At 47.4% G+C, this 27,184-nt stretch overlaps 1 protein-coding gene across 1 annotated transcript; it reads left to right on the top strand.

The window, feature by feature from the left end:
• Positions 1–206: 206 nt before the first annotated feature.
• CRACR2B (calcium release activated channel regulator 2B) lies at positions 207–25,475 on the top strand. Its single transcript, XM_054276228.1, has 17 exons — positions 207–455; positions 1,888–1,999; positions 4,567–4,741; positions 6,928–7,074; positions 7,353–7,443; positions 7,571–7,663; positions 10,550–10,737; positions 11,399–11,470; positions 11,900–11,954; positions 15,829–15,908; positions 18,154–18,448; positions 18,613–18,754; positions 18,984–19,065; positions 21,396–21,510; positions 22,982–23,089; positions 23,805–23,881; positions 24,888–25,475. The coding sequence occupies exons 1-17, from the start codon at positions 243–245 to the stop codon at positions 24,970–24,972; spliced, it is 2,130 nt and encodes a 709-aa protein (XP_054132203.1). The 5' UTR covers positions 207–242; the 3' UTR covers positions 24,973–25,475.
• Positions 25,476–27,184: the final 1,709 nt, after the last annotated feature.

Raw genomic sequence — 27,184 nt, 5'->3', positions numbered from 1 at the left:
ACAAACTCCCTTCCCCCCCTCTGCTCAGTTCATAGAACCATGGAATACTTTGGGTTGGAGGGGACTTTAAAGGTTATTTTGCCCAGATATGGATGCTGAATGTTGTTCTTTCAACCATCAAGGCATTTAACTATATCAAGTGTGGCTTGGAAGTTGAGGGTCATGTTTGACTGGGTTTTCTCTGTTTCCTGGCCCACAGCTCTTCTGTTTGGCCCTGCCTGGGGGAAGAAGGCTTTGAGAAGATGGAGAACCAGAGTGGAGTGCTCTTGGGATACGTCCGCTGGGAAAGGAAAGAGGGAGGGGGTGAGGAGGATGGGGTGGCTCCTCGTGTTTCTCCTCCCAGCCAAAGGAGCAGACTGGAAGATGTGCAGGTGGAGATGCTTGAGAAGGCAAGGGAGCTCTTCCAGCTGTGTGACAAGGATGAGAAGGGTTTTATCACCAAGGTGGACATGCAGGTGAGGGAAAAAATTCTTCCTCTGTCCTGGGAGGATCTGTAAAGTCATGGGTGGCAAAACAGGAGACAATGTGGCATGCCTCCACTCTTGGCAAGTGTGGATGTGCATGTGGCTTCTGTCTTATTCAAATTTCTAAGAACCAAACTCTGGCACAGACACCTGCTAGGAACTAAAATTCCCAGGAAGGCCTCACACCTCCAGGGAATTCCTGAGACAGGTGGGACTGTAGTTCAAAATTTTTAAGGAATGCATAAAATAAAAAAGTTATGACTGTTCTTACAGACATCAAGTATGTAGTGGTTGGGAAATCTGGATGGAAAAAAATAGTCTTTGGTCCAATTAAAAAAACTCCCCAGAACAAGCCGCCCCCCCCCCCCCCCCCCCCAAACCTACACAATGAACAATGCATCAACCTCTCTAAAAAAAGTTGAGATGACAAAGTTATACAATCGTAGTTAAAGCCTAATCCAAAAATTCACTTTAGACCTGAACTATAACTTTGGTCTACAATTACATGTTTTGCTGCTTTCTGTTACAAAAGTTCTTGTTAACAAATTCCCTGTAGTTCTCAGTGACTTTTGCTTTAAAAGTTTATCAGCAAGGTTACGTGTGGATTGTCCACATCTATAAATAACACTTGACAGCTCCATGCCGCTTTAAATATTGACTCATTTTGCTTTGGGTTGTATGATGCCTAATTTTTAGTTATATTAATAAATTTTATTAAGTTTTTTTGTAAAGCTGCATATTTAATGGACAGTTAGGAGGTTTTAGCCTACACCCCTTTGTTATTTGTTTCTTTGGGTGCCCCTCTGCACTAGGTGCTCTGGATGTGCATTATGAAGGGGAATTGTTTTGTTCCTTGTCCATGGGAGAAGTGATACAGTCCCAGCAGGCAGAAAGTGACAGAGCAAAGCTAACTCAGTGTTATGGACTGGACATTTCCTTTAGGATCTGCAAGAGCTTGGAACTGAATCCAGATACCCACCAGTCTGACCTCCCTCCCTGGCCAAAGAGGTGGAGCTGGTGCCTGGTGTGCCCAGAGCTCTCCTGGGAGCAGCAGTGGCCACAGGAGGCTGGCAGTGCCACCTCTGAGCAGGAGTGGAGGGAGGCAGGCAGTGAGCTAGAGACAGTGGCTCTGCAGTGGGGGAGGAAGCAGGTTGAGCTTTCTCCAAGCAAAATAACCTGAAATTCCCTCTCTGAAATCCTGGTTGAATCATCCAGTAATGGAAAAAGTCAACATATCAATGACTCCAGACAGGTGTTTGTGTCATCACTCAGCTCTACAGGCAGACTGTCACACCCTGGGCAGGATGCAGTGCTGAAAGGGGACATTGCTGTGGGCCAGAGCTGAGGATGGCAGGGACACTCACAAGGAAGGAAGGAAGACTTGAGCAGTGCCTCCAGTTTGTGCATTCTTTTGTCTTTGCAGCGGCTCCAGAGTGAACTCCCCCTAACCCCTGAGCAGCTGGAGACTGTTTTTGACAGCTTGGAACAGAATAATAAAGGATACCTGACACCTGTGGAGTTCAGCATGGGTCTAGGTAAGGACTGCACAGAGGCAGAGGAAGGAAAAAGCCCACCTGTGCGAGGATGTTTTTTGTTGGTAAGAAAGAGTGCAGTGGTTCTGTTGAAGCTGCCCCATGCTCATGTGAGCATCGTTGGAGAGGGTGGGTGTGTATCCCCCTCCTGGAGGCTTTGTGCTGCCTACCTGCTGGAGCCAGCCACAGAACATCTCCTGCTGGAGAGGGTACATGCTGCAAACTGTGCCTGGCTATCTGATTGGAAAGTTGTTCATCTGCATGGAAATACATCTCTTGGCAGCTGTCCCCAGCTGGTAGTAGTGCTGTTCAAGGGCATTAGTAGGAGTCTTGTTGGTAGGCTAGAACACTGGCAAATAAGCCTTTGTTGCCTTCTTACTGTGTCTTTTCCAAACACCAGGAGAATGCTAATCCTTGACCAGAGTCCTCACCCAGCAGCACAAGTGCTCATCTGCCTGGTCAGCTCTCAGAAAACCTGCACCTCTCAGTGCCTTCCTTGGACATGCAGAGGTGTTAAGTGGATCAGGTCAAAGCAAGTGTACATAGGTAGTCTAGGGTTTTCACAAGTGATGGAAGAGGCTCCTGAATTTTGCTGTCCTGATTGCTCAGTTTGTGTTTGCTCCTAGCTTTCTCACAACTTGGGAGAGAGGGCTTTTTAAGGCTGCAGTTTGAATGGTCAGAAACAGCCGCCGTAAGAGGAGAAGTTGCAAAGATTTCCTTTAAATAAACCCAGTAAACTGTGTCTTGGCCCAGCCTGTACAGGGACTGCTTTATTCCACTGAGTGCCTGCTGACTACACCTGTTCCTGCCCTGTGCCTCTGTCCTTCTTGTCTGGTTCCACTTCCTTGGCAGAAACAAGAGTCCTGTCAGGACTGGGGGCATTCCAGTCCAGCACTATATGTAGCAGGTGAATGGGCTCAATTTGGGCACATTGGCATCCATGGTGCCCTCTCTGTTATGACTTGGTTACTCCCAAATCTCATTGTATGAGGCATTTGTCCCGTGGGCATCATGAGGGCCTCTGCCTCAGTGCCATTGCTGGGAGAGGTAGGCAAGTTTTCTCTTTGTGTCAGGTACCACCCTGTGCTGGCAGCCTGGCTCCATGGCACTTGCTCCAGTCTAGGCAAAGCACCTAATTTCTGCATTTCTTTTCTTTATGGCTATTCTTTGTGTCTGGCATCACGGAAATCCTTTTCAGACCGACTTTGGCCCTAACTCAAGAGTTTGGCCTGGCTGTCTCTCTTATGGAGTGTGCAGGAGCCAATCAAGGGAAAGCAGTTCAAGCTGCAATCAAGTCTGCTTCTTGAGAGGGCTCCTTGCTCTTTCTAGGATATCAAAACAATCTTCAGATCATTCTCTACCTCAATTTTCCCATCTCCATCTCAATTTTCCCATCTGTAAAAGAGAAATAATGAGACATAATGACTCTTTCTCAAAAGCAGACATCAGAAGTGCCTAATCTGAACCATTCTCCTTAATTAACTGTCTGATCATCAGGTTTTAACTAAATAGGGCCTGGATCTCCACATTGCAAGTTTTTTTACAGCACATTTTAAGAGTGGGAGAGAAACAGCTAAATTCTGGGTTTATGGAGGTAAGAAGAGGTAAAGTTGAGTCCTTGAAGTATAATAACAGTGGATATTTTTCCCCTTAGAGTAGCTTCATGTTCTCATCTGTGCTCTGTGAACATCCTTGACTCCTGGCCTCGTAGATGTCATTTCTGCCTTTTGAACCAAGCAGATGTATTTTGGAAAGGAAGAGTACCTCCTGCTGAAGGCCTGGCCTCTGTATACGGATGAGGGGCTATGTTTTGGATAGGATTGCTTGGTTTGTTTCTTTGAGAAAGATTTGTTCCCAGCACCAGTATTTGTCACATGCCTCACATAGCAGGAGTTTCTCGTGGCATTCTCAGCACAGAACAATCCCGATAGCTGGAGGCCGTCTGGACGTGGGACGGGGCAGGAGGAGGTGCTTGGAGGGCGAGTTCTCATCCTGCTCCACACAATCCGAGCAAGAGGCAGTCCTTGTTGCGGAGCGCTTGGCTCAGAACGGAGGATATTGAGCCCCTCCTCGCCTGTTTTTAAGCGGAGGAGCGGCAGCATGGTGCAGTCCGGGGCCGGGAGTGGGAGCGCGGCTGAGCCCCGAGCGCCGCTCTGTGCAGCGAGCTCCGGCCCTGGGCGGTGCTCATCGGCACACAGTGTGAGCGGGGCCCCGGGTGCAGCTCATCGGCACACAGTGTGAGCGGGGCCCCGGGCGGAGCTCATCGGCACACAGTGTGAGCGGAGCCCCGCAGCCCGGAGCCCCGGGCGGAGCTCATCGGCACACAGTGTGAGCGGAGCCCCGCAGCCCGCGCTGGGCTGGCGGCCAGGCTCAGTCCCAGCCCTGCGGAGCGGACACTGACATCACTCGGGACGTCAGAGCGGAGGCGCTTCACTGACCGGGAGCTGTATCCTGCACCGGCAGCATGCACGAAACTTCTGGAGCTCTGTCAGGCTGCCATGTAAATAGCAGTTTATTCAGTGACATCCAATTTGACTTTATTTATTCTTCTTCTCTTCACCTTCCACCAGGAAAGTTAATAGGGATTGAATTGTGTCAAGGGGCTGGGAGAATGGATCACTCCAGACACGAGGAGACCTTCGAGTCAGGCTGGTCAGATGACTTGGACCCTGCAGATGATGATGATGAAGAGAAACGATTCTGTTCCATGATGGAGCAGCTTGGAGCAGCCCAGTTGTTTGAAGAGTAAGTAGGGGAGTCATATGGCATTGCTTCTACCCTGTTTTGATCTTGCAGTACCAAAACTTCAAAGTACCAGAAAAGACCAAAGAGGTGAACTGAGCTGCTTGCTCTCTGAAGCACTGCTTGGGCTCTCTGCGCTGCTGCCTTGGGTTTTCGTACTCTTGGTAGCAAATGCAGTGCAGTCTGGATTTCCTCATTGGGTACCAATTCCTTTTAGCTCAGTGCTTTTCACAGTTTCCTGAATTCAAGTTCATAACACAGCTGTAAAATGGAACAGCTGGTGGCATACAAGTCCAGCACAGGCAGCAAATGAGAAGAAGCATGTGAGGGTTAGCTGAGGTAAGGGGGATGAGTGTGCTCTCTGTTCCAAAGTGGTGTGTGACTGTTCACGTATTTTCAGACAATCAGTTCCAAGAGTCTCTGTGAAGGATCTGTGCTCAAGGAGCTACTTGGGACTGTGCTCATCTTGAAGAGTGTGAAAGGCTAAACTGGGCAAAGGGGTGCTCCTGTGGGCCTTGATACTTGGTGCTAATGCCCTTGCATGTAGCCCCAGTAGAGTCTGCAGGCCCCAGTGTCATCTAGCCTATTTTTAGGCTTTCCAGCATGAGGCATTATGCATAACTGGTTCTTACTGATGCACATTTGCAGGGCCTGGGATGCCTAACTGCATCTGTGGCTGTCCTCCCTTTAAGGCTTTGTACTCCAACTGTGTTGCCATTGTGCAAGAAGCAGTCCAGGTTAGGGAAGGAGGTGGACAGGATTGGAGACAGAAGCTGAAAGTGATGGAGTTTGCTGCTTTCAGAGGCACATCTGTCACAAAACAGACTTTTTTCCCCCTTATTTTCATTGTAATGCAAAGCATCTGCATGTTTGAGTGATAAACAACTTCTGTCTGGAAGAAATTCTGTGAAAGCTGTTAGTCTTCAAACAACAGGATGACACTGAAAGGTCATGTTACTGTTCTGGGAAAACAGTCTCTACTGTTTATAAGTCTGCTTTGAGAAGCAGAAGTGCAAAGTGGAATTATCTTGTGTTTTATTTTGACCACTTACTGGCAGTTTTATGCAATGAGTTTAGTAGCTACTACATGTCACATCTTTGTGCCGAACCAGCTGTTGTAAAGCAGTAATATCAAACAGAAGCTAATTGAGGTGAGAGCAGGAATATGAAAAATTGTCACTGCTTTCTCTAGAAAGAAATAGTTTCATTTCCTAACACAACTCAATATGTTCTTTTATTTCAAATACGAAGATCTGATGAAGTGCTATAACTTTTTAAACTTGGGACAGAAAAAGAAGGCTGTCATGCAGTACTGGCAGAGGAAATCAAAAGCTTTTTGGTTGGTTTGTTTTGCTTGTGTGTTTCCCCAAAGAATACTAAGAGAGACAAATACATAGACAAAGAAAAATAGCTATTTGGATACTGAGTATAGGTATAATTATTCTGTATATTTCAAGGCAGTTTTTCCAAAGTATTTAATGATTAAAAAAAAACTAAAGAAGCTCTTTCCTAAAAAGAAACATGAAGTGATGTCTGCAGGCTTACAAGACACTTTGGGAATGAAGTTTGGAAGTCCTGTGTTCAAGTTGCAATGAATTAAATGTCAAAAGAGTGTAATCATTATTGCAGGTTCAGAAAAAGACATCTTTGGTTTTCCAGGGCTTCCTCTGTTGTTATCCTGATGTGACACTTCAGCAAATTTGCATCTTTTTTTGTGCCTCGGTTTCCAAACCTGTAAAAAAACAAAAATAAGGAGGACTGTAGCAGCCACCAGTACAGTCTGAGTGTAAGAAAAACACCAGTGATGTGTGATGTGTGCTAAACTTTGTGTGCTATAACAGTTTGACCATAACCCACAGCAAATTTGCTGAATATTCATTTCTCCAAGTCTTAATGTAGACATCAAATCTATCTATGAGTATTTGGAAAAGCAATCATTCTATATTTGCTTCCTAGATTATTTTTCTTTCCTTCTTGCAGATGACTTCCTTTATTTTGACCTCACAATAGATCCCACTCCACATGCATGCTCTGTCACTGTCCAGTTTCCCTCTCTGCTGTAATGGTGTAACAGAGATCATCACAGGAGAATGGCAGTCTGTCCTGAGTGCATGTTGCAGCTGGAATAACAGTCCGTGGATGACACAGTAACTCTCTTGCTTTCCTTCTCTCCTGTGTGCTTGCTGCAGCCCACATGAGATTCGGGAGCTCTGGGCTCGCCTACGGAAGGAGCGTCCAGAGCTCTTATCCAATTTTGAAGAGTTCCTGTTGCGTGTTTCCTCGTACATAAAGGAGGTGAATCATGAGAAGGAGTCTATGGAGCAAGCATTGAAGAGGTAAGGAGAACATCATGGCCATTTGTGCCAGGAGCTGATGCTTGGATCCTGTCTCAGATGCAAGGAGAGACTGGATGCACCAGTAAAAAAGATATTTCTTGCTGTAATAAAATTATTCTATCTTGGTCTGTTCCCATGGGTTTGCTCTGCTCTCACCCATAACATTCAGTCTTGTTAAAATCCCACTCAGTGCCACACAGCTGTTAGTAAGAATCTGTTTCCACCCTCCTCTTTCTTTTCTTTTGCCCTCCTGACCTGTGTGCTCCTGCGTTTTGTAGGAAGGAGTCAGACCATGATCGAGAAGTCAGGTGCCTTTATGAAGAAATGGAGCAACAGATCAAAGCAGAAAGGGAGAGGCTGGTCTGCCAGGTACTTTCTCTCTCTCTTGGCTTGAAGGCAGCCTTCCTTTGTTCTGAAGTAGAGGGGGTGGCTTGTGTGGCCAAGGAACAGCTCTGTGCTGGGTGCTGTGCACAGCTCTGTGTCTTTACTTCTGCAGGAAGCACTGAGGCATGACAGGAGTAACCTGCTCCAGAAGGAGCTGCACAACAAAGAGCAGGAGCTGGAGAAAATCCTCTACCGCCAGAAGAAGGTAATGGGATCCAAATCCTTTCTAACAAAGCACATCCCCCTCTGCTTCTTTCTGCTCAGGCATTTTCTAATGGAAAATGGTGCTCAGCTGCTGAGGGTTTGGCACTAGATAATTTGGCTCTAGCTAGTGAAGTCCTCTCCTGTCTCTGAAGGTGTTGAGATGGTTTGTCAAATAATTGGTTTGTCTTCAGCTGCAATGCTGTTCTGTGAATGTTTTGTTCCTGCATTTTCTTACCTGCTTTATGTTCTGTTGGCACAATCTTCCTATCAATTGTACAGTGCTGGCAAAGAAAATGGGGTAAAATTTTGAAAGTTGTGAGTTTAAAGCTTTTTGCAGTGTGTAAGGAAGATGTGTGTGGACATACAAGAGCCATATTTCTCTAGTTTTTGTATTCTGTCTACTCCAAAACTGTTCACCTGGAGTGAACAGTTCTGTGACACTTAGAGAGGTACATATTGTATACTTGCATTTGGGCACTTGACATTCTGATTGATCAGTCACATAAAAGATCAAAGCACAAGCTTCCCTTTAGCCTGCCATCCCCAGCATGGACATTTGTGTGGAATGGTCCATTCCAGATGTCTTTTTCCTTGGTGTCTCAAAAACTGAGATGTGGCCCCCACAGAAACAAGTCATGGCAGGTACCTGCAAGATGCTGGAGACCAGGGATATCCCAGTTGGATACCCAGCTGTGATGTGGATGGAACTGGACTTCTCTGAAATCACCAGCTCATTGTCCAGCAGCTGGAAAAGCCAGCACAACTGAGGTGCCACCAGGAAGGATATTGAGAATAAGATAGAGGGTGTGGTTTTTCTGCTGCCCACATCTTTGATGTGCCTCAGTGTGCGCAGTTCTGATCTCCTCTAATTCTACTGTGTCCTTCTCAAATGCGAAGATACAGAGTGCTAATATTATTAAGAAAAAGGAAAACTTGCCTCAGGAAGAGAAACCAGGAAAGTCTAGAATTTTGGGTTTTGGAGAGAAGGAGACTGAGGGAAGATGCACGTGAGCTTTATGAACCCAGAAAAGTGATGGATAAGGTCCACACCAAACTGTTATTCCCCAAAGGTGAGGGACCCTCAATGAGACCAGTATGAATTTGATTTAGAAGAACACACTTCTTTACACAGAGATCTGTGCTAGACTTTTGGCCCCAAGAGGTAGGCAATATCAGCAGTTTAAAAATGAATTGGACAAACAAATAGGCTTGTAAATATTCATTGCAAGGAAGAATAGTCAGAGATGTGGCCTCTAGCATCCCTAGTCCAGGGACCATAGATGGGAGGGATATATGGGGGGAGTGAACCATAGTTAAGAGCTCAGCCATGCTCTTCCTAGGTAGCATCTGCTCTTGCTGAGGGTCAGAGCAGAACACTTGGGCTGCATGGACACTTGCTGTTACTCAGTCAGTTCTGGTGCTCTTAACTGAGGCTTGTACTGAGCTGTGTGGATAATCGGGTCCCTCTTGTGGCCTAAGACCAGTACTGTGAGGGTGCAGTTCTACAGCATCGCTTCCAAGGACAGACCACGTAAACGGGAGAGTTGAGCGTGATGGTGGCATTTTAGGGAGGGGCTGGTGTGCTTTATTTAAAGCCAGTTCCCTGGCTTATTGAAAGATCCGAAGCTGTAAGCAGGGCTTGCTGGTTTTCAGTCTCAACTCCACTGCTCAGCACATGTCATCTCGCTGAAATATTCCCCAGTGTCCGCAGGAGTGGAGGTCTCCAGGCAAAGCTGGGTGTGGCTTGCCCTTCTAGCCTCAGTGAGGAGGGAGGTGAGGCTTGTGTTTCAAGGAACCTAGGAAACGTCAGATCTATTCATTCCTGCTCTTGACAGTTGTACATGTGTGCTGGCAGAGAGGAGAGTAGCAAAAAAAAAAGGCATTTTATCTTCTGCCATGGTGTGCTGCTTTATTTTTCTTTTGAGAGGGAGAGAAAGTAGGCTGAGAGAAAAGGCAAGCTGAAGGTGTAAATGTGGAGGCTGACTGCCACCTGCTACCCCAATCAGACCTGATTCCTGGTGTTTCTCTCTAGTTATGAGCATGGATTGCATGCTTTTATTTTGGGCTGTAAGTTCTCAGATGGGTACTGGAGTTTCTGTGTAGCAGCTGCTTCAGCAGAGGGCCCTGGTTAGCTGGTGTGGCTGGCTGGATACTGCACTGTCACTGTGATCCCTCTTGAAATGTCCTCCTTGTCATCTGAGATGGGCAGCTTTGGCTGCTACATCTGTCTGTCTCTTTCCTAGACTATGCCAGCCATTTGTAAGGAATTGAGTCATTGGCTGAGTACATGGCAGCAGCTTTGAACTTCCCAAATCAGGCTTGGTAGTTGTGCTGGGGGCTTGTGCTGCCTAGAGTGCAGCTGCACCCCAGTGGCATTTAAATTGCATCTCCAGCCCAAGGTCCTGTCTCTAGCAGGCCACCCAATCACTTCACTTTCCAGGAGTAGTCTGAAATGCCCCTAGCACCTCCATATATCCTCCTTTCAGGAAGCCCCCAAACTAGAGGATGCACTTCAACAACTCTGCTTAATAAGTCCCGACAGACACAACCCTGCTTCCACCCAAATTTCTCCAGTCCTCCTTTGACCCCCATTTGCACTCTTGAGTCCTACAATGCCTGACAGCATCAGGCTGCTCCTGCTGCCTGAAGCACTTCCTCAGCTGTGCCTAATTGCATTGCTTGGTTCCCCAGTGCTGACATGATAAGAGAGAATTCCTTCCAGTTCACCTTCTCCAGGCCCCTGGTGGCTCTGTAAACTTAGGGGTTTTTTACCCCCTTCTGCCTCACTGTTTACAACTGCTTTTTCAGCTTGTTTTTACAGTTGTGATTGTAGCACAAAACCCTTCCTCTGTGTTTAACCCCTCCTCTTCCTCCTCTCCCACTGCAGCTGGAACATCAGCTACAGTCACTGAACTCGGAGCAGCTGGAGACGCGCGTGCAGAACGAGAGGCTCCGGCACCTGAATGAAAACCTGCTGGAAGAGCTGGAGAAAAGCAAATGGGAGCTAGAGGCAGTGAAGGGACAATTACAGAAGCTCCAGAAAGAGGCTCAGATTGAGCAAGAGCAGAAGGACAGGTGGGGAAAAAACAGGAAAGGCATGGTGTTTGTGTAAAGACATGGACAGAGAAAGAAAGGCTGGGCATGCAGTTAAAGAATAATTATCGCTAGTTTGGAGCCTTGGTTTCATTAGAAGATTGCTTGTTACTTTTTGGGGAAAAGAAGAAGCATTACAATGGTCTTATGGGCCTAAATACAGTGTGATGTTGGTAACTCTTGCCTACCTTCTGTGAGAAATGAATATGAGTACAAAAATACAGATGTTCCTCAGCCTAAAGGAGGCTTCTCTATGTATTTTCCAGTTCACCATCCCCTCTATAATGTTCTCTTTAAAGATCTTCTAATCAATTCTGTTCCCATTTCTGGGTTAAATCTAATAATACCTATATAAAACATTGGGAGGTTTCAGATCTAGATGGCAGTGAGCATCCTTTCCATTTCCAGCAGCTGAGGAAGTGGAGAGGATGAGTTGCCTGCTCTCATGTTGGAGGAGAGCAGGAGAGCTCTGGTACAACCCAACCATGCCAGCTCCCAGAACAGTGCTGCTTCCTCTGAATTCTCCTAAGCATAAGGCATGCCTTTGTCTTTGAGAATAGCATGAGTACCCCTGAGAGAGGGATGTGTGTATTTTCTCTGCCATTAATTTATTTCTCCTTATTTTAAAATACCTTTTGCCCAGGGATGTTTTTAGAGTCTCCAAGAACATGCAGAAAGAGAAACAAAGCCTCCTTCGGCAGCTGGAGCTCCTCAGGTGAGAACTGGTGAAGGCTGGAGGGGAATGCTGAGCTCTTATGCCTGTAAGAGCTGAGGTTTCAGCACTGTGCTTATTTCTCCCATGGAAAGCTACAGAATTGTATTGAAGCAGTGTTTAGATTCTGCTTGTTTTTCTAGGTCCAGACAGAGTTGTGCAGTTTGGCCAGTTCTGGCACATTACAAGGTTATGTTATTTCACGAGGTAATCCCTCCTCTGGAGGAATTTAGTCTTTCCTGGTGGCTAAGGCAACCGTGTAGAGCCCATGACCTTGGCTGGGATACATGGAAATCCCAACATGTCCAGCTATAAACAACATCTTTATCTCTGTTCCCAAGCTCTCTTTCTGTTCTCACTTTTAAATGTTGGGCTTTACTTAATTTTTGACAACCATCTCATAGTGTCTTTCCTGTGTCTTCCTTTGAGCAGAGAAATGAACAAGAAACTTCGAGATGAGCGAGATGCCTTTGAAGCCAAGAAGCTGGTTAGTCTAAGAAAGAAAACCTTAATTCCCAACCACCCTCCTCTCATCTGCTGCTGTTGCTGTCACCGCTCGGGGGCCTGTCACTTCCACGGGGGACAATGACAAGAGCTCTCGGGGCCTGGTGTTGTGTTTAATAGAGACTGTGCAGAGCCTCTGTGTCCGTGCTGGAGGCAAGCTCTGCTGGTTGCTGCTGCCAGCTGCCTGGGTTTAACCCAGGGCACGTTGGCTGGGGACTGTCACACAGCCCTGTGCAGGGCTGCAGTGGGGGCTGCCTGCTGCATGTGTGGCTCTGTGTGTTGTGCCAGGCACTGGGCACATGCAAGGAGGGGAGAGAAGCTGGATGCATCCTGGAGCTGGGTGCTGAGGAAGAAGATGGATTCTCAGATGTGCTGCTGGCTGACTGGGTGATACAGGAGGGTTTTGGAGTTTTTCTGACCCCCTGAGTTTGTAGCAGATGTTTTCAGAGGTTCCCCTGGGGGGCTCCCCATTCCTGTGAACTCTGCTGGGTGCAGCAGTGAGCCTTGTGTCAGAGAACTAGGAGAAAGCAGGATCTCTCTCTGGAACTGTCAATCTCTGGCCTTTCCCAGGCACCAAGATAAGCACAGATATGTGGTCTATTTTTAATTCTTATTATTTTTTCATTATAAAGCTTTTGTGTTCGCAAATGTTGCTTGAACAGCTGCTCTGTCCTCTTGGACCCATCCTTGCCACCATGTCTTTGCCTGCTCTGGGATCTCTGCACTTGAAGGTCTGGAAGTAGGTGACATGCAGGGAGGACAGTGATAGGGTGTGATAGGCTGCAAGAGCTTTTCTGACTGCTGTGTAAAGGACTCTGGAAGGAAACACAGGGATTGTGCCTGTATGGGAGACAAAATGCCCTGCTCAATCCAGAGGCTGGAGTTCTCCAGGTGGAGAGCTGTATAAAATAATGTCAGTAACAATTTTGGATAGAGGTGAGGAATGTGTGTTTCTAAAATCTGGAAGATTTTTTTCTTCAGTCTTCATTTTTAAAGCTGCTAACTACATGGATGGACATCAGAGCTTCCTGCTCCCTCTTGGAAAAGCCATACAGTCACTCTGTAGCAGAGTCCAGTGCAAGCAGGCAAAGAAAATGGTTTCTTGTCCTCTTTCCATGTGTTGTGCTTCATCAGCTTGTGGGTTCCTATGGGTGGGCAGGTGGCCTGAGGAGACCACAGCTCATGTCTGTACCTCTGTGTGTGCAAAGCTTGTCTGCTTCTCCTCTCTTCTCTTCTGCTCCCCTGCTAAGACCTGCTGCTGCGGGTGGACCCAAGAGAGAGCCCAGCAGAGAGTCACAGCACAGAGGGGCTGCTTTCTCCCTTCTCCCAGCACTGGCAATGGGGAATGAGGCACAGGGTGAGCTCCAACCACGATTGCTCATCTGGCAAGGCTGTGTCTTGCTGGGCAGTTGAAGCCTGACTGGAATAAGGTTTTTTCCTTTGGCCGCTCTCGTTTCAGTCCACAGGGAAGCAGGCCTCCAAGGACTTGCAGAGATGCTGCTATCATACACCTGCAGAAGGTCTGCTCCCCAGCTGTCTCACAGTAAGGGGGAGAAAAATACTTCTCTGCAAAAGCAAAAAGGAGAGTCTAGCCTTGTAATGGGGATCCCTAGTGTGTGAGACACTCTCTGCCAGAGACTATCAGTGATTTTACAGGCAAAAAAGAATCCCAAGGCCTTAATACCCTCTTTTAGTGCTGAGAAGAGTTATTTCTGTGAAATCAAGGTGTGGTGAACAGAGGTTCTTTCATAGCAAAGATTTTGAAGTGGTTGGTCAGAGGAGTTGGCCTTTATGTGGCTGATGGCAACCCAGTCACTGCTCCTTTGCTCTTCTCAGTTCCCAGCTTAATACCTTGCTCTTCATAAGAGTTTCTTGCCTTGCCAGGGTGAGCAGACCCTGGCCCCACTGCACTGTGGGGCACTCTCCTGTCCCAGGCAAGAGAGGCTGGGTCACAGATAGGGATATGTGGCTATTTCTGTCAATGTGCAAACCATGATGGGTATTTTTAAGACCCAGGGGTTGCAGGTTCAGTTTCACACCCATGACCCATCTGACTACGGAGTTATGCTTGTGTGCTTTTTGTTGACAGAGCAAATTTCATGTCTGTTCATCATGAAGAGTGTTTTGGTACTTTGACTACTTTTGACATGTATTTTTATTTCACTGGTAAACCAGAATCTTTCCCACCCAAAATGCTTGCACATGTGCTGTCGTGGAATCCTTGTCATCATGTGTTACACAGCTGTGATGTCGCATCTGTCCCTTTATCATCCTGGTGAAAAGCCAAATGTTACACAAACCTGGCAGGCCAATAAAGTATGGCAGAACCAATGGTAAAACATGCCCCATTGTTCTTCCTTTCTTACCCAAGTCTGTGCTCTGCAGGCTGTTCCCTCTCCAGGTAAGGTGGTGGCAGGGCAGGTTGTGTGGGAGTCCTTTTGCTCCACAGGTGACTTGAAGGTTGTAACTCAGCTCCAGTGGTCTGTAACACAATTTACTCCTTCTGTGTGGCTGGAGGGTGCCCTCGAGTGAAGCTGCTCAAACACTGAAAACTTCCCCTTCTGTCCCTGCTGGAGAACCCCTGGTTGTCTGTACCACAGCTTCCCTGTATTGACTGGACAATTATGCACTTGAGGGTCATTTGCCTTGGGAAATTTGTGCTTCACCACTGGGAGTCTGTCAGAACTCTATTGTTTCTGTGGCTGGAGGTTCTTTTGAACATCAGTTCCATATGCAAAAAATGTTTTGTTCTTTCCCTGCAAAGGTCCTAGTTGGGTCAGGCCCTCTGTGGAGTCTTGAGTGTCTCCCTTTCTTAGACTGCATTGCAGTAAAGGTGTTCTGGGAGTTCTGACCAACAGAACAGCTTCCTCATTTTTTTGCCTTTTAAAATAAGCCTTCAGTAAGTATTATTGAAGAAATAATCTTTGTAGTCCCCCAGGCTCTGGGAAGCATGAAGGAAGGCCTGTCCAGAGCTGCCTGCAGGTGTTTGGCCAGTTCAAAACTGCTGTGAGAGGCAGATCTGGCAGACTGCAAACCCTTTTTCCTCCACCTTTCCCCCAGAAATAACCAGTAAGGACGTGTTAGAAATCTTCAGATTTGCAGACTGAATGCCTCTCCCTTTCCTCTAGTGTCCATGTGATGGGCACCTTTCCATCCTGTCTCTCACTTCACATTTTGTGTGAGTGGCCAGAGCAGTGACTCTGCTGGGAATGGCAGTGCTGCTGTATGGGGGGAAGAGGGTTGGGAGAGAGGTTGTCCTGCTTTCTCCTTCTCTGAGGAGCTGGTAAATACTGGCTGTAGGAAGTGTTCACTATGTGGTAAGTAGGAGGAAAGCATGGGGAGGGATGTTGGTGTAAGGCAGAGTATTACCCTGTCCTTTGTAGAGCTGCCTCCTTCCTTTCTTGTGGTTCATGTGCAGCTCTAGGTGAGTACAGGTCAAGGAAGAGTACTGGTGTCTTCTGAGGAAAGGGCAATTGGTCTGCCCCACAAAACATCAGCATAAGAAAGAGGCAAGTGAGGAGAGAGAGAGATTCAGCTGTGAGACCAAGTGGAGAACAAGCCAGAAAATAAAAACTGGCTGGCTAGAGGAAGAATTCAGTTTGGGACATCATCATTTTGATGGATTTTCAAGTGAAGGAGAAAGCAGCAACAGTGATGGCTTCTTGCAGGAATTGAATTATTTTAACTGAGAAAAGCAAGCCCTATGCTCACCTCTTTCAGCCTTCCAGTGAGGCACTACCACTGTGTGGGGCTGCCAGGGCTCCAGCCTTGCCTCCCCAAAGTGCTCTACAGAGGTGGGGAGAGGTTGAACTGGGGCTGTAATCACATTCTTCATTCCTTCTCTTTTCAACTTCCAGGTGCCTCAGAACAGAAATGCCCTGTTGAAGAAAGGGTCAGTGCTAGGCAGTTACCTGCTGGAGGACAAGCCTGTCAAACGGTTAGATGGGTGTCTGTGTCGTGTCCATGCTGTCAGTCCGGGCCCACTGCAGTACCCTGTCAGTCAAGCTGTGTCCTGGGGCTGGTTCTCCCACCTTGGTGCTGGCTGGTTGTGGGAGTGTGGTGGGGTGCAGCTTTTCTGTGGCTTTAGCTGTCTCTTGGCATCAGGTGGTGTTAGCTCAGCATGAAGCTGAGGATACTGTTCACTAATTTCCACAGGGAGCTGGCCCTGCTGCTGCTTATGCCTACAGCAACGGGGGAGCAAATCTAAATATCACCAGAAGGTCTGGGGCTGTTAAAGGGATGATGGGAGTCACAAAGGCTGCCTGTTTCTGAGTCAGATAGCTCTGTTGAAATGACTGGATCAACTCCCAGGTGTGCCAGTTTGTCCTCAGGCACAAATCCGCTGGTGCCTCGTGCCAGAGTCCATATCTCTGGGGCATGGGAGAGGGCAAAAATTGCACAAGGGTTGGGTTCTTTCTGGCAGCTGAAAGCCTCAAGGAGAGGGCCTGGCTCCAGGTGGCTTCATCCTGCTTATCTCCCTCTACACCTATGCAGATGCTCACCTGGCACACCAGGCCTCCCTTCAGCCAGGGCAGCAACTCATCTGTGTAGCCGAGCCCTTTTCTTTTTTCCCACTCTGCATGCAGAATATACAATGACCTGGCTTGGAGCTGGATCTTGCCTGCAACTGCTGGCCCCAGACAAGTTTAAGGCAGCACATTGCCCTGTTTCTTACCAGGTCTCTGCAGAAAGTTCCATTGCTGCCCAGTTTCTCCTGGTGCCAGCCAGAGGTGCAGGTCTAGGCTCAGTTTCTTCCAGCTTCAATTCATCCTTAATGCTTGCAATTCTGGTAGTGGCATTTAAGGATTTAGCTCAAGGCTCCTTGGCTCATGGACTTATGGAAAACCAGGTAGACCCTGGAGAGGGCTGATTCTTGAGCCCAGGGTAGGAAGTTGCCTGGTGAGGTCTGAGGCAGAGCTCCTTCATGGTTGTGTGATTGCCACATTCTGTGCATTGAATTGGATAACCAAGTTCTCCCATCTTCCTTCCCAATTATTTCTTGCAAAGATCCTCCTAGCTGCTACTGGAATAAACCTTCTGGAAAGGCTTAGCAGCTGGAGAAGTTTGGCAATGAAGGTGACGGGAGAAGGGGAGTACTTGTTTGCCTCATTTCTGTCCCGGTGCTGTGTCACACCACATTGCTTGAGAAACATGAAAAGAAATCCTTTAGATCTGAGGACATTGTTCAGAGTTTTGGTTTTGTCCCTTTGCTCCCACTAAAGAGGGTCTTGAGACCCCTCATTGTGTGATTTTGCCAGCCCTGGAAGATGGGCACAATTCCCCAGAGCCTGAGACTGTGTCCATTTTCAAGAGGGAGGAGTTCCAGCTGGCCTGGCTCTGGACTGGCATTTGGGGTACATGCAGGGAGGGCTACCAGGAATGTGAGCTCCCTTTCATAGAAAAAAGTGTAGGCATGGCAGCATGTGGATTTTGCAAACCAGATGAAGTGTACTTGCTGGAGTGAGAAAGAAGTAATGTCTGCATTCTTGCACTGACAGAAAGAGCAAAGTTGCAGAGGGGGGTGGGATGTCCTGCCTCTGAAGAGACTGATTGTAGTCTTCTCATTCCTTGCCTAGTTCTTTAACCATAGAAAACCAGTGATGCTGCCTTGCTCCTCAGCAGTGATTCCAGTACTTTAAATTGGTTATTTTAGGTGTTCTTTTGAAGGTTGTTCCTCCAACTACCACATCAGCTCTATCCCCAGTGCATCAGCCTGCTCTTGTGTGGGCACAGTCTGTTGTCTGTTATTTCTTTTCACATGGTATTTAGTAACAAAAATACAGGGGTAATTATTGCTTCTTCTTCTTTTTTGTTTTCCCCCAAAAAAGGGGCTTTTGTTTTGTATGTTTTGCCTCCTTTTTTCACTACTGGGGAAAGTGGTAGGCAAAGAATTCTTGAAAAACTCAAAGTGGCAATTTTTATTAAAATTAATTAAGTATTTGTCAGCACATGAGAGTACAGCACAGCTCTGGTGAGCTCTGTCTCTCTTTCCCTTCCTAGGGGAGCCACTGATGCTTTGGTCACAGGGAGTGTAGGGAGTGAATATAAAGAGTTCCTTTGAGAGCTTCATGTACACTAATTGGATTGCATTGATTGGTTGGTTGGGAATTTGCAACCTCCTCCTTTCCCTTTGTCCTCCCCCCCTCCCACCCTATCTGTGCTGCCTGTGGACGTCAATGCAGACAACTGGCCTCTGCGGACCTTCCCTCCGCCTTCCCAGAGGACGTGGCAGTGGAAGAACCCAACAGAAAGAACTGTAAATACTTCCCAGGCAATGGGGTTTGGATTAAGACAGGAGAAGGAGGCAGCTCAAACTTTGGAGAGAACAGCAGAGATGAGGAGAGATGGCCCTTGGCAGCAGATCCTGAGTGGTTTAAGATGACTTTGAAGGGTGACTCTGACTGCAGAAAAAATGCAGATGGCCTAGATGCTGCTCCACTGCCTCCTCGAGCCCAGCCTGTTGGCACTGAAACCAGGGTGAGTGCAGTTACCTCTGGGGTTATTCCTCAGATACCTGCTAGGGTTGGTGTCTGACTCTCTTCCCATCAAACTCCAGCTCCACACTGCAGGGGTCTAATCCCTGAATCAAAGCACTGCCTGCAGCTGGCCTCTTCAACACCTCATGCCTTTTTCCATTGTAGCTCCAAGCTCTGGAAGCAGCCAGCTGTTCCCCAGACCGCATCTTTAAAGTGGTGTTTGTGGGGAATTCTGGTGTTGGGAAGAGTTCCTTCATCCACCGCTTCTGCTATGACAGGTTCTTGGCTGAGCTCAATGCAACCATTGGTAAGTAATAGGGTGCTTGCTTCATCTGGATAAGGAGGGTGGGAAAGGCAGCCTGGGAAAATGCTTTTTTGCCTATATTATAGCCCAGCTAGAGAGTAAAGATGGTCCCTCTCCCAGTATTGAATCAATCTTGCAGTTTCCCTGAACTAAATGGAGTTTGTCTGGCTATTGTAATGGCAAGCTGCTCTCTCCCCATCCTACCTCTTAATCATTGTCACCTTCCTGACAGGTATTGATTACCAGGTGAAGAGTCTAATGGTGGATAACACCCAGGTTGCCTTACAGCTGTGGGATACAGCTGGACAAGAGAGGTAAGTGATTTCTGCTGGAGGAAAGGGAAAGAATGCATGCAGCTGGTTTCTGTTCTTGGGAAAACTATCAGCTTCAGAAGGATCAGACAGGTCATGATAGCTATTCCAGTGCTGAACCTGCAGCAAAGGTCTGCTCCAGAGATTTCTAGAAGCTGTAACTGTGAAACAGGGCTTGGGGAGATCACTCTGAGGACTGACAGAAAAGTAGTTTTCTGTGTGTCTGACCTGCATGCTTGTGGCTCCAAGCAATCCATCCATAGATGTATGTCATGGGGTTCAAAGGGTGGAAAGGACTCTGAACCTTTCCAGATCTGATTTGGCTGTCAAAACTAGCTGAATTAGCATGACCTGTGGAGAAGGTGATTTGAACTACCCTGCTGGACTCTGTCAGTGAGGCTATTGGCCCCTTTCGCTGTCCCTTCTGCTGATAGACTTGTGGAAGTGATAATCCTTGGTAGAGGGGTTGTACAGCATTCTGTGACAGTGAACACTTGCTTCCCATTTGAAGCCCTCTAGTTTAAAAAGCCTGGGATATCTCTAGATGTTACCAGCAGTGTTGGTGAGGACAAGAGTAGGAGAGGACACATTTGACCCTTATCTGTTATTAGAGATCAAGGCCCATCACTGGCTCCATGTAAATCACATTTTATGTAGGATATAATTCAAAGCTTAAGATGAGAAGCTATTTCAAGAGGACCATGAACCTCAAGGGCCTGACAAAAATAAGCACTGGGTGTTTTGAGCTAAATATGTTATGGGGGCAGGCCTTCAGGGGGCAGCCAAGGTCATGGGAATATTCTAATCCTAGACTGTGCCAATGATGCTGTCTGTCTCAGGCAGCTAGACTGTGCAGAGCTGGTGGGAATGTACTAAGTAGGAGTATCTATTGAAAAGCAACTCTCTCTTCCAAAATTAGGCTTCATGCTGATGAAATAAGTATTTCTGAGGGGACTCCTGTGGTTATTTTGATGCTGAAACTGAGCAGTAAGGGGAGTTGCTATGACATAAAATGTGACATTTTATTGAGGCCAGATTGCAGCAGAGGCCAAATTCAAGATATTGTCTCTGCAGAAGGAGCTTTACCACAGGCCCCTGCAGCACTAGCAGGTCTTAGATGTGTACCCACAAGAGAAAGCTTGGCTCAGTGCTGATACCAAATAGCAGACCTGGGAAGAAGAAAAAGCTTTTTCTTCTTCTGTAGGAATATTACTTCTAAATAGAGGTATTCAACTGTAAATATCTAAGGAAGAGATGGAAGAACCCCTTGGAGCATGCAAGGAGAACTCCTTGGTGACTTCCCTGAGACTTATGCATGCTACCTTTGATGGTTCTTCTGGAGCATCTTGCCTGGCTGGCAGTTCCAGAGGTGCACCTTGATCGCCAAAGATAGAGTCTGTGCTTTCTCAGTTGGGTAGGTGCCAGAATATTGTAGTAAGAAAGAACAGGCTCCAGGCAACTATCTGAAGAGTACAGGAGGGTAACAGCTGTAGGTTTCCTTGGCTTGTAAGAGTAGAGTCTGTTGTCCTGGCAGGGCTGAAATACACAGCTCTCTAGTGAGATCTCAGGACTTTTGCTACATTTATTAATTCCCAAATTACATTGTTAATTCCGTCAGTTTGCAATCATTGTGGTTATATCATGGCTCTGTCACAAAGTGCTTACAGATTCCAAGGTTTGGGTTTGTTGTTTTGGTTGCTTGGTTTGGATTTTTTTGTTTGGTTTGCTTTGATTGGAATTTATTCACAAAATATCAGCCTGTGGTTTTAAATGGTACAGACAACAAAAAGTAGATGTCTGGCAGAATTTTTTCCTGGAATTTGTGTCTAGCTCCTGATTTTTTTATGTGTAATGCCATTGGTTTATAGAGTCAATAGTGGAAACAGACTGTACTGATGCTGAGTTCTTAATTGCTGTTTTGGCAGCCCTGGGGCAGGCATTACGCATGCCTAGTTTGTTCTGTGGTGCAGCTTAGTCTGCAGATTCTTCCAGACTATAGAGAAAGATCATGTTTTCTCCATCAGTTTCCCTTTTAATAGGAAATTACTTTTTCCTGTCCCACCCAAATAGATTCATCTGCTTCTTTCTTTCTGACGTGCAAAGGTCTTCCTTCTTGCTTTCTCAGCACCGTGCATTTGGCAAGATTCCCACTTACCCACGGCTGCCTGGCCTGTCTCAAAGGTACAGGGATCTGCCACCTGTGTGTAGACACCAGCCCAGAGGGACACATCACACAAAGGTGCTGCCAGGCCCTGCAGAGAGCCTGCACTGACAGACAGACAGACAGTCTGACCCCGTGGTTCTGAGGGTGCTTTTGGTCTGTGTGGGCGCAGGTTCCGGAGCGTCACCAAGCAGTACTTCCGGAAGGCGGACGGGATCCTGGTCATGTACGACATCACGGCCGAGTGCTCCTTCGTGGCCGTGAGGAACTGGATGAGCAGCGTCCAGGTGAGAGCGGGACCCGGCCTCCAGTGCTGCTGCTGCTGCTGCTCCCTTGCTCCAACACTGCCTGGAAGGGACGCTTTTCAGTGCCCCAGGAAGTCCTGTTGACCTTGTGAAGCTGAGTTCAAAACAGATGCCTGTGCTGGTCAGTTTGGAACCAGAGGCTTTGTGTGGAAGGTGACAAAGGCAGTGGTAGACCATTAAATCAGGGAGGGCTGTTTCTGTGGCAGAACGTGATGGGACCTCCCAAAACAGTAGTGTGGATTTGTAAGCAGCCCATGTGCACTGGCTACATCTTCTAAACATGGTCACATCCCACCTGTGCTCAGGCAGGGAGCTCTCCTGGTGTCTGGCCTATGCACAGGAAAGGGAGATGGTCCTTTTTATTTCCTTTTTTATTTTAAAATTCGGTAACAATGTATTAATACTGTTGGGTTTCCCCCGTCTTTTATTTCCAAACACTCACTAAAAGCATTTATCTGTAGCTTATATATTCTTGGGGACACAAAAATACCTCTATTTAAAATTTAAATTAGTTGTGTGTAGATGATCAAGAGGTGAAGTGAAATTTTCAAGGGCGGTTTTGTTTTGATTGTGCTGAGTCTCAAAAAACCCAGATCTCAGTGGAATGAGTAAGTATAGGTTGGAGGATTCTAGCACTGTTAATTTCCACAAGCCTGTTGGGGAAAAAAACCAAACAAACAACCACTTATGTCTTTGGACTCTAAAAGATCAAATGTTAGGACCTTCAAAACTAACCAGCCTCTGAAAATCAGGTTCCTTTCAGGAGGAAGTTTAAACTGAGTGCACAGAAAATCAAACCACGTGAAATCTGTATATTTTAATCTCTGTCTCCTTTTCCTCTCCCCATCTGTGTATTTATTTTGTTTTGAAGCTGTTCAGGTTTTGTGTGCCATGCAGAGCACTTGAATGTGGAAATAACTTTGAGCCTTGTTCTTACTCTGACCATGCTCTAGTGAGCCAGGGGAACTGTAGAGAGTTTGACCAGAGGTAAGGGGCTCCAGGAACTGCCTAGGAATAACAGTCCCTACAGAGACAGCTTACAAGGGATGAAGGTTGCTTAACTTGTTTGGCCAGTGGATTTTCAGCAAGGGATCATTGAGTTTAGGACAGCACATCAGACACTGTACTGCACATACAAAAAATAGTGAGCTTATTTAGAAGATCTGGCAGATCACAAATTCCAAAATGCCTATGGGGCAAGCTGCTTTTCTTTAGGCTTCTTGTTTTCCTGAGAGGCACTTATGTCCTGTCTCTCCTCTGTCACTGTCCCAGCTTATACCAAACATTTGGAATGTTACCCTAGTTCAAGCTTCCCTTCACAAATCCCTGGGGCTGTTGAGGGAATTACCCTTTAACGGGCCTGCTCCTGCTGCCACTGAAGGTCTTGTTTGCTTGGGCTGGAAGGATCTGCTCTGAGTGGCTGGGTCTCTAGGGGTCTTTATTTCTTTTGCAGGAAGGAATAGAGGATGGAGCTGTGGTGTTTCTGCTTGGAAATAAATTGGATGCTGTGCAGAGAGAGACCCGGAAGGTGCCCAAGGTGGAGGGGGAAAGGCTGGCGAAGGTGTGACTCAGTGCTCTGCTGTTTGATGTGCTCTGCAGCCACCCTCCAGCTGTGAGCAGGGCAATCTGGCTGACAGAAAGCCCTTCTTGGAGCCCTTTTCCAGTATGGTACCTTCCCTCTCCCTCCCACCCCCTGTTCCCTGTTTCTCCAATGTGGACAGGTCCCTCTGGTCCAAGGGAGGATGGGGTGGTGGCCTGTATGTGGCAGACGGTGGCCCTTGAGCAGGCTCTTGGGGCTTGATGCCTCATTACAGGTTTTCTGAGGGGAACATGCATGGCTGATTTCCCATTTGAGGGCTCCCTAATGCAACATCCTGCCTCTTTCCTCACCCCCTTGTCTGTCTGCCTGCCTGCTGGCACCTTGGCCCGTGGGTTGGGGGAGACAGGGTTTCAAAGGCTTCCTGCCTTCTGGACTCGCAAAAAAAGGTAAGGAAATCAAAGTACCCTGGACAGATGTTTTCTCTTCCCAAACAACTCCCCCAGTGCTCCCTTCTGGACACTCTGACTTGGCCCCCAATGCTGAAAAAGCATTTCCTCCTCCTGGCTGTGTGAGCAGGATGTGCACCCAGCAGGGTAGCAGCCACTCTCCTGGCTCCATCCAGTGGCTCTTGGCAGGGTTCCTGGGGACGAGGGTGGGCCAGCTCCCAAGGCTGTGGGTGAGTGGTGATTGGGGAGAGCTGGCAGTCACTGTGGGTGCTTGCTGTGCTCTCTGGCAGGAGTACAAGGCTGTGTTCTACGAGTGCAGTGCCATGACTGGCTACAACATCATGGAGCCCATGCTGCACATGGCCAGGTCAGTGAACATGAGCTGTCACCCTGGGACACTTCTCCAGCTGGAGGTGACTGGTGTGGGCTCCCCTGGGGAATGGGCAAGGAGAGGGGAGTGTGAGAGACTGACTTTCTGTCACATCCCAAAAGAGACCTGATTCCAGGTCCTTGTCTTTTGTGCCTGGAGAGCACCAAGTGTAGACTGGACTCTGCACAAAAAACTTCACCTGGTAGAACTGGCTGTTGCAAGATTAGGAGTTCAATTTGAATATTTCATCACAAAAACCTTGAATACTGTCCCAGATTTTAAGCTGGTGTTTTCAGTTTGAAGTCTTCAAGCAGCACTAAGGGTTCTTTCTCCCCTATCTTAATAAGCATGGTACAGACTGAGCTATTTTAGTGGCAATCATTTTAAAAGGAGGTAAGATACCATCCAGCTGAAAGAAATTTGCTCTAAATTTTTTAGTTAAAAAAGGTAGTTTTTGGAAAAAAAGTATTTCAAATATTGCAAGAAAACTATCCTTTTCTTTTCTTTTATCTCTTCACATCCTCCTGCACCCTATGTGTTAAAGCCACAGCAGGACTTAGCTGTTCATTAACTGGATGGATTTACTTATCAGCTAGATGAATCACATCTCCCATAGCACGTGCCTTCAGCATGCTTTATTACCGTGGTGCTGCCCAAGATGGCCCAGGCAGGTGGAGCAAACAACCCAGGATTCTGACAGCAATAGGGGATCTTGGGAATAAGGCACAGACCACTCACACTGGTGCTCAGATGACTAAGCCATGGTACCCCCTCTTGTATGTGCCCAGTTAATTTCCCTGTTCCCTAGAAATCCATGCTCATTCTCTGTGTGCAATTTATCTAGCCCATCTTCCAGAGAAGTTCAGTCTTTGGGCCTGTCACTTCTTGCAATCCTAAATGTAAATCCTAAATGGCTGGTGGAGAGCAAAGGGCAGAGGCAAATGCCTTGGCAGGAAGAGCTCAGTAAGCAGGTTGTGTTCTTGATCCGTGCTGTTCTTTCCAGGTTGCTGACAGCACAAGAAGACAGGCAGAGGGAGAATGCCCTGCAGCTGGAGGATATCAGCAGGAGGAAAGGGTGCTGCACATAAAGCACACCAATGTGTCAGCAAGAGACATGTGCCAATGCTGTATCATGAAGCTGGAGGTTCCTTTCAAGCAAGCTGAATTTGATGGTCTCAGCTTTCTAGAGGCTTGGGATGGTATCAGCTTTTCCCAGTCTGTGAATTTTGAGGCATAAATCAGGGCAAAATGTGCATATTATCTGCACTGTTCTACTTCCCAAGTCTGCATGCAGCCCTGGTCTGTAGAGGCCTCTGCTTCTTTGGGGGAATTTGGCTGATCTTAGCTAGCAGCACAGACTGGGCCTTTGGTCTGGAGAGGTTGGTTCCCTGTAAAGGGATGAAGACTTGTTCCTGTTCTTTCTGGCAAAGAAGTGGCCTAGCAGCAGAGAGCAGAGGACACAGTGGGTCTATATTAAATGGCATTTCCATGTAATAGAGAAAGATATTATTTTAAATTTGGGCTAGCTCTAAGAAGTGATCCATCTGTCTCAGAGGGAAACATCTCCTCTTGGTTCTGCAGCGACAGTGCTCAGCTGAGAGCCTGTTGTGGTGAGTGAGAACGCTTCCACCACTTCCTGCAAGATCTGGATTGGGCCCGGGATTTACTGCAGCATTTGGCTGGACTTGTCAATATTGTAGTTAACAGATGCCATATGTGGTCTGATAGGATGAGTCATCCCACTGGCGTTCATTGCTTTGTCACCCTTATGGACCTTTTCACTGTCCTGTCCTATGTTTACAGAACACAGAGCTGCAGCCCTGGGACCCGAGGCGCTGGCATGTGCTGCTGATTCATGGCCCCTTGCAGGAGCTGTCTGTACAAACCAGGGGAGCCATATAGAGCCTGTTTTAAGGCTGAATGCTGCCTGTTTCCTCCCATTCTCTTATCCTTTCCTGAAGAATCTCCAGCAACTTGGAACTGCCTTACCCTGGAAGATCCCACCAGAGTGCTTTCAAATGCTCCTGGATGGAAGCACAAGGCAGCTGCCTGTGTGAAATGTACCTTTTTCTCTTGCAGGGACCTTGAGCAACAGCCTCACTTGACTGGTGAAGGGCCTGAGTAAGAGCCAGACTGAATCTGTTCCCACTGGGAGGGGGCCTTTTTGTCACTGAGGGGTGGGGCAAAGCAGGGCAGAGGTAGAAACTGTCCCCAGAAGTGCTCCTGTCACCAAAGCTGCTGTGCCTGGCCATGGAGCTTCTGGGGGGTGATGCTTTCTGGTTTGCAGCTCAGCAGCTCTCAAAGCCTTGGGATTAACTGAGATTTTTGTTAGTGCCCTTTCCCCTTTTGTCTTCAAGGCTGTTTGTGTATGTGACTCTGACATTGTAGGCACAAGATGTGATACTGCAGCTGTGACACAGCCCCCAAATCTTGTGGCATAGGCAAGGCCTGTACTTGTCCATGGTCTTTCCTCTCTTGGGATGAGGTGGTTACTCTCAATGTCTGTTTACTGCACAAATTTTGCTGGGAATATCCCAGGCAGGAAAAGTGCTCTGAGTCACCTACAGACATCAGCGTTACAAAGAATTTCCATGGCACCTCCTAGTGCCCTTCTGATAGAAAACAGGAAGTTTTTCTCTGGAAGAGCAGGATTTCTGAGTAAAAGGAAGAGCTAAAAGTAGTGAGATCCTGCTCAATCCTTACTCTTGGCTGGCTGTGGCTCACACTGTTTAACTGCTTTAATGCCTTCCAGAGACTGGGAATCAGAAAGCTACAAGAGGCCCTGAAGGAACCAGGGTAGCTGGTGTGGAGCATGGAGTAAGACCTACAGTGCTGCCAGGGGAACTGCTCATGTTTGCAAGAAGCAATTTTTGGGAAGGGGAATCCAAGCTAAGGTGTTCTGAACCTGTGCCTCCCACGCCCTGTACACAGCACACCCCAGACAAAGGTGTGAAACACAAACATGGGCCAGTTCTGTGTATTACCTTTATCAGTGCTGTCATACTGCAAAGGCAAGAACCAGCAGGTTCTTTCAATGTACAACCTTAAGTATGTTTTCTTAGTGTGCAAACAGTACAGGCAATAAAGAAGTGCTGTCTTACAAGTGGTTGTGTTGAGAGATGTTTTACAGGTGCTGCAGGAGATCAGCCTCCCATCTTCAATCACTGATCCTAGTGAGACCTTCCCTTCTCACTGCTCAGCACGTGGTCTGTCCCCCGTGGCAGTATACAGGGGGTCTTACAAGCTGGGAGAGAGTTAACCAGGAACCCATGTCTTGGGGGCAGCTCAGGAGAAATTAAT

Source organism: Melozone crissalis, unplaced genomic scaffold (genome assembly GCF_028551555.1).
Source record: "Melozone crissalis strain CALT ecotype California unplaced genomic scaffold, PUWL_Pcris_2 ptg000018l_1, whole genome shotgun sequence".
Taxonomy (NCBI): domain Eukaryota; kingdom Metazoa; phylum Chordata; class Aves; order Passeriformes; family Passerellidae; genus Melozone; species Melozone crissalis.
Note: the sequence above shows the minus strand (reverse complement) of the source record. Positions and strands in the feature narration are given on the sequence as shown.

Excerpts from the sequence above, each read along its gene's own strand:
- CRACR2B (XM_054276228.1), top strand. The coding sequence starts at position 243 with ATGGAGAACCAGAGTGGAGTGCTCTTGGGATACGTCCGCTGGGAAAGG. Across the intron at positions 2,000-4,566 it reads GGAGTTCAGCATGGGTCTAG|GAAAGTTAATAGGGATTGAA; the intron begins GTAAGGACTGCA and ends ACCTTCCACCAG. Across the intron at positions 18,755-18,983 it reads TGAGCTCAATGCAACCATTG|GTATTGATTACCAGGTGAAG; the intron begins GTAAGTAATAGG and ends CCTTCCTGACAG.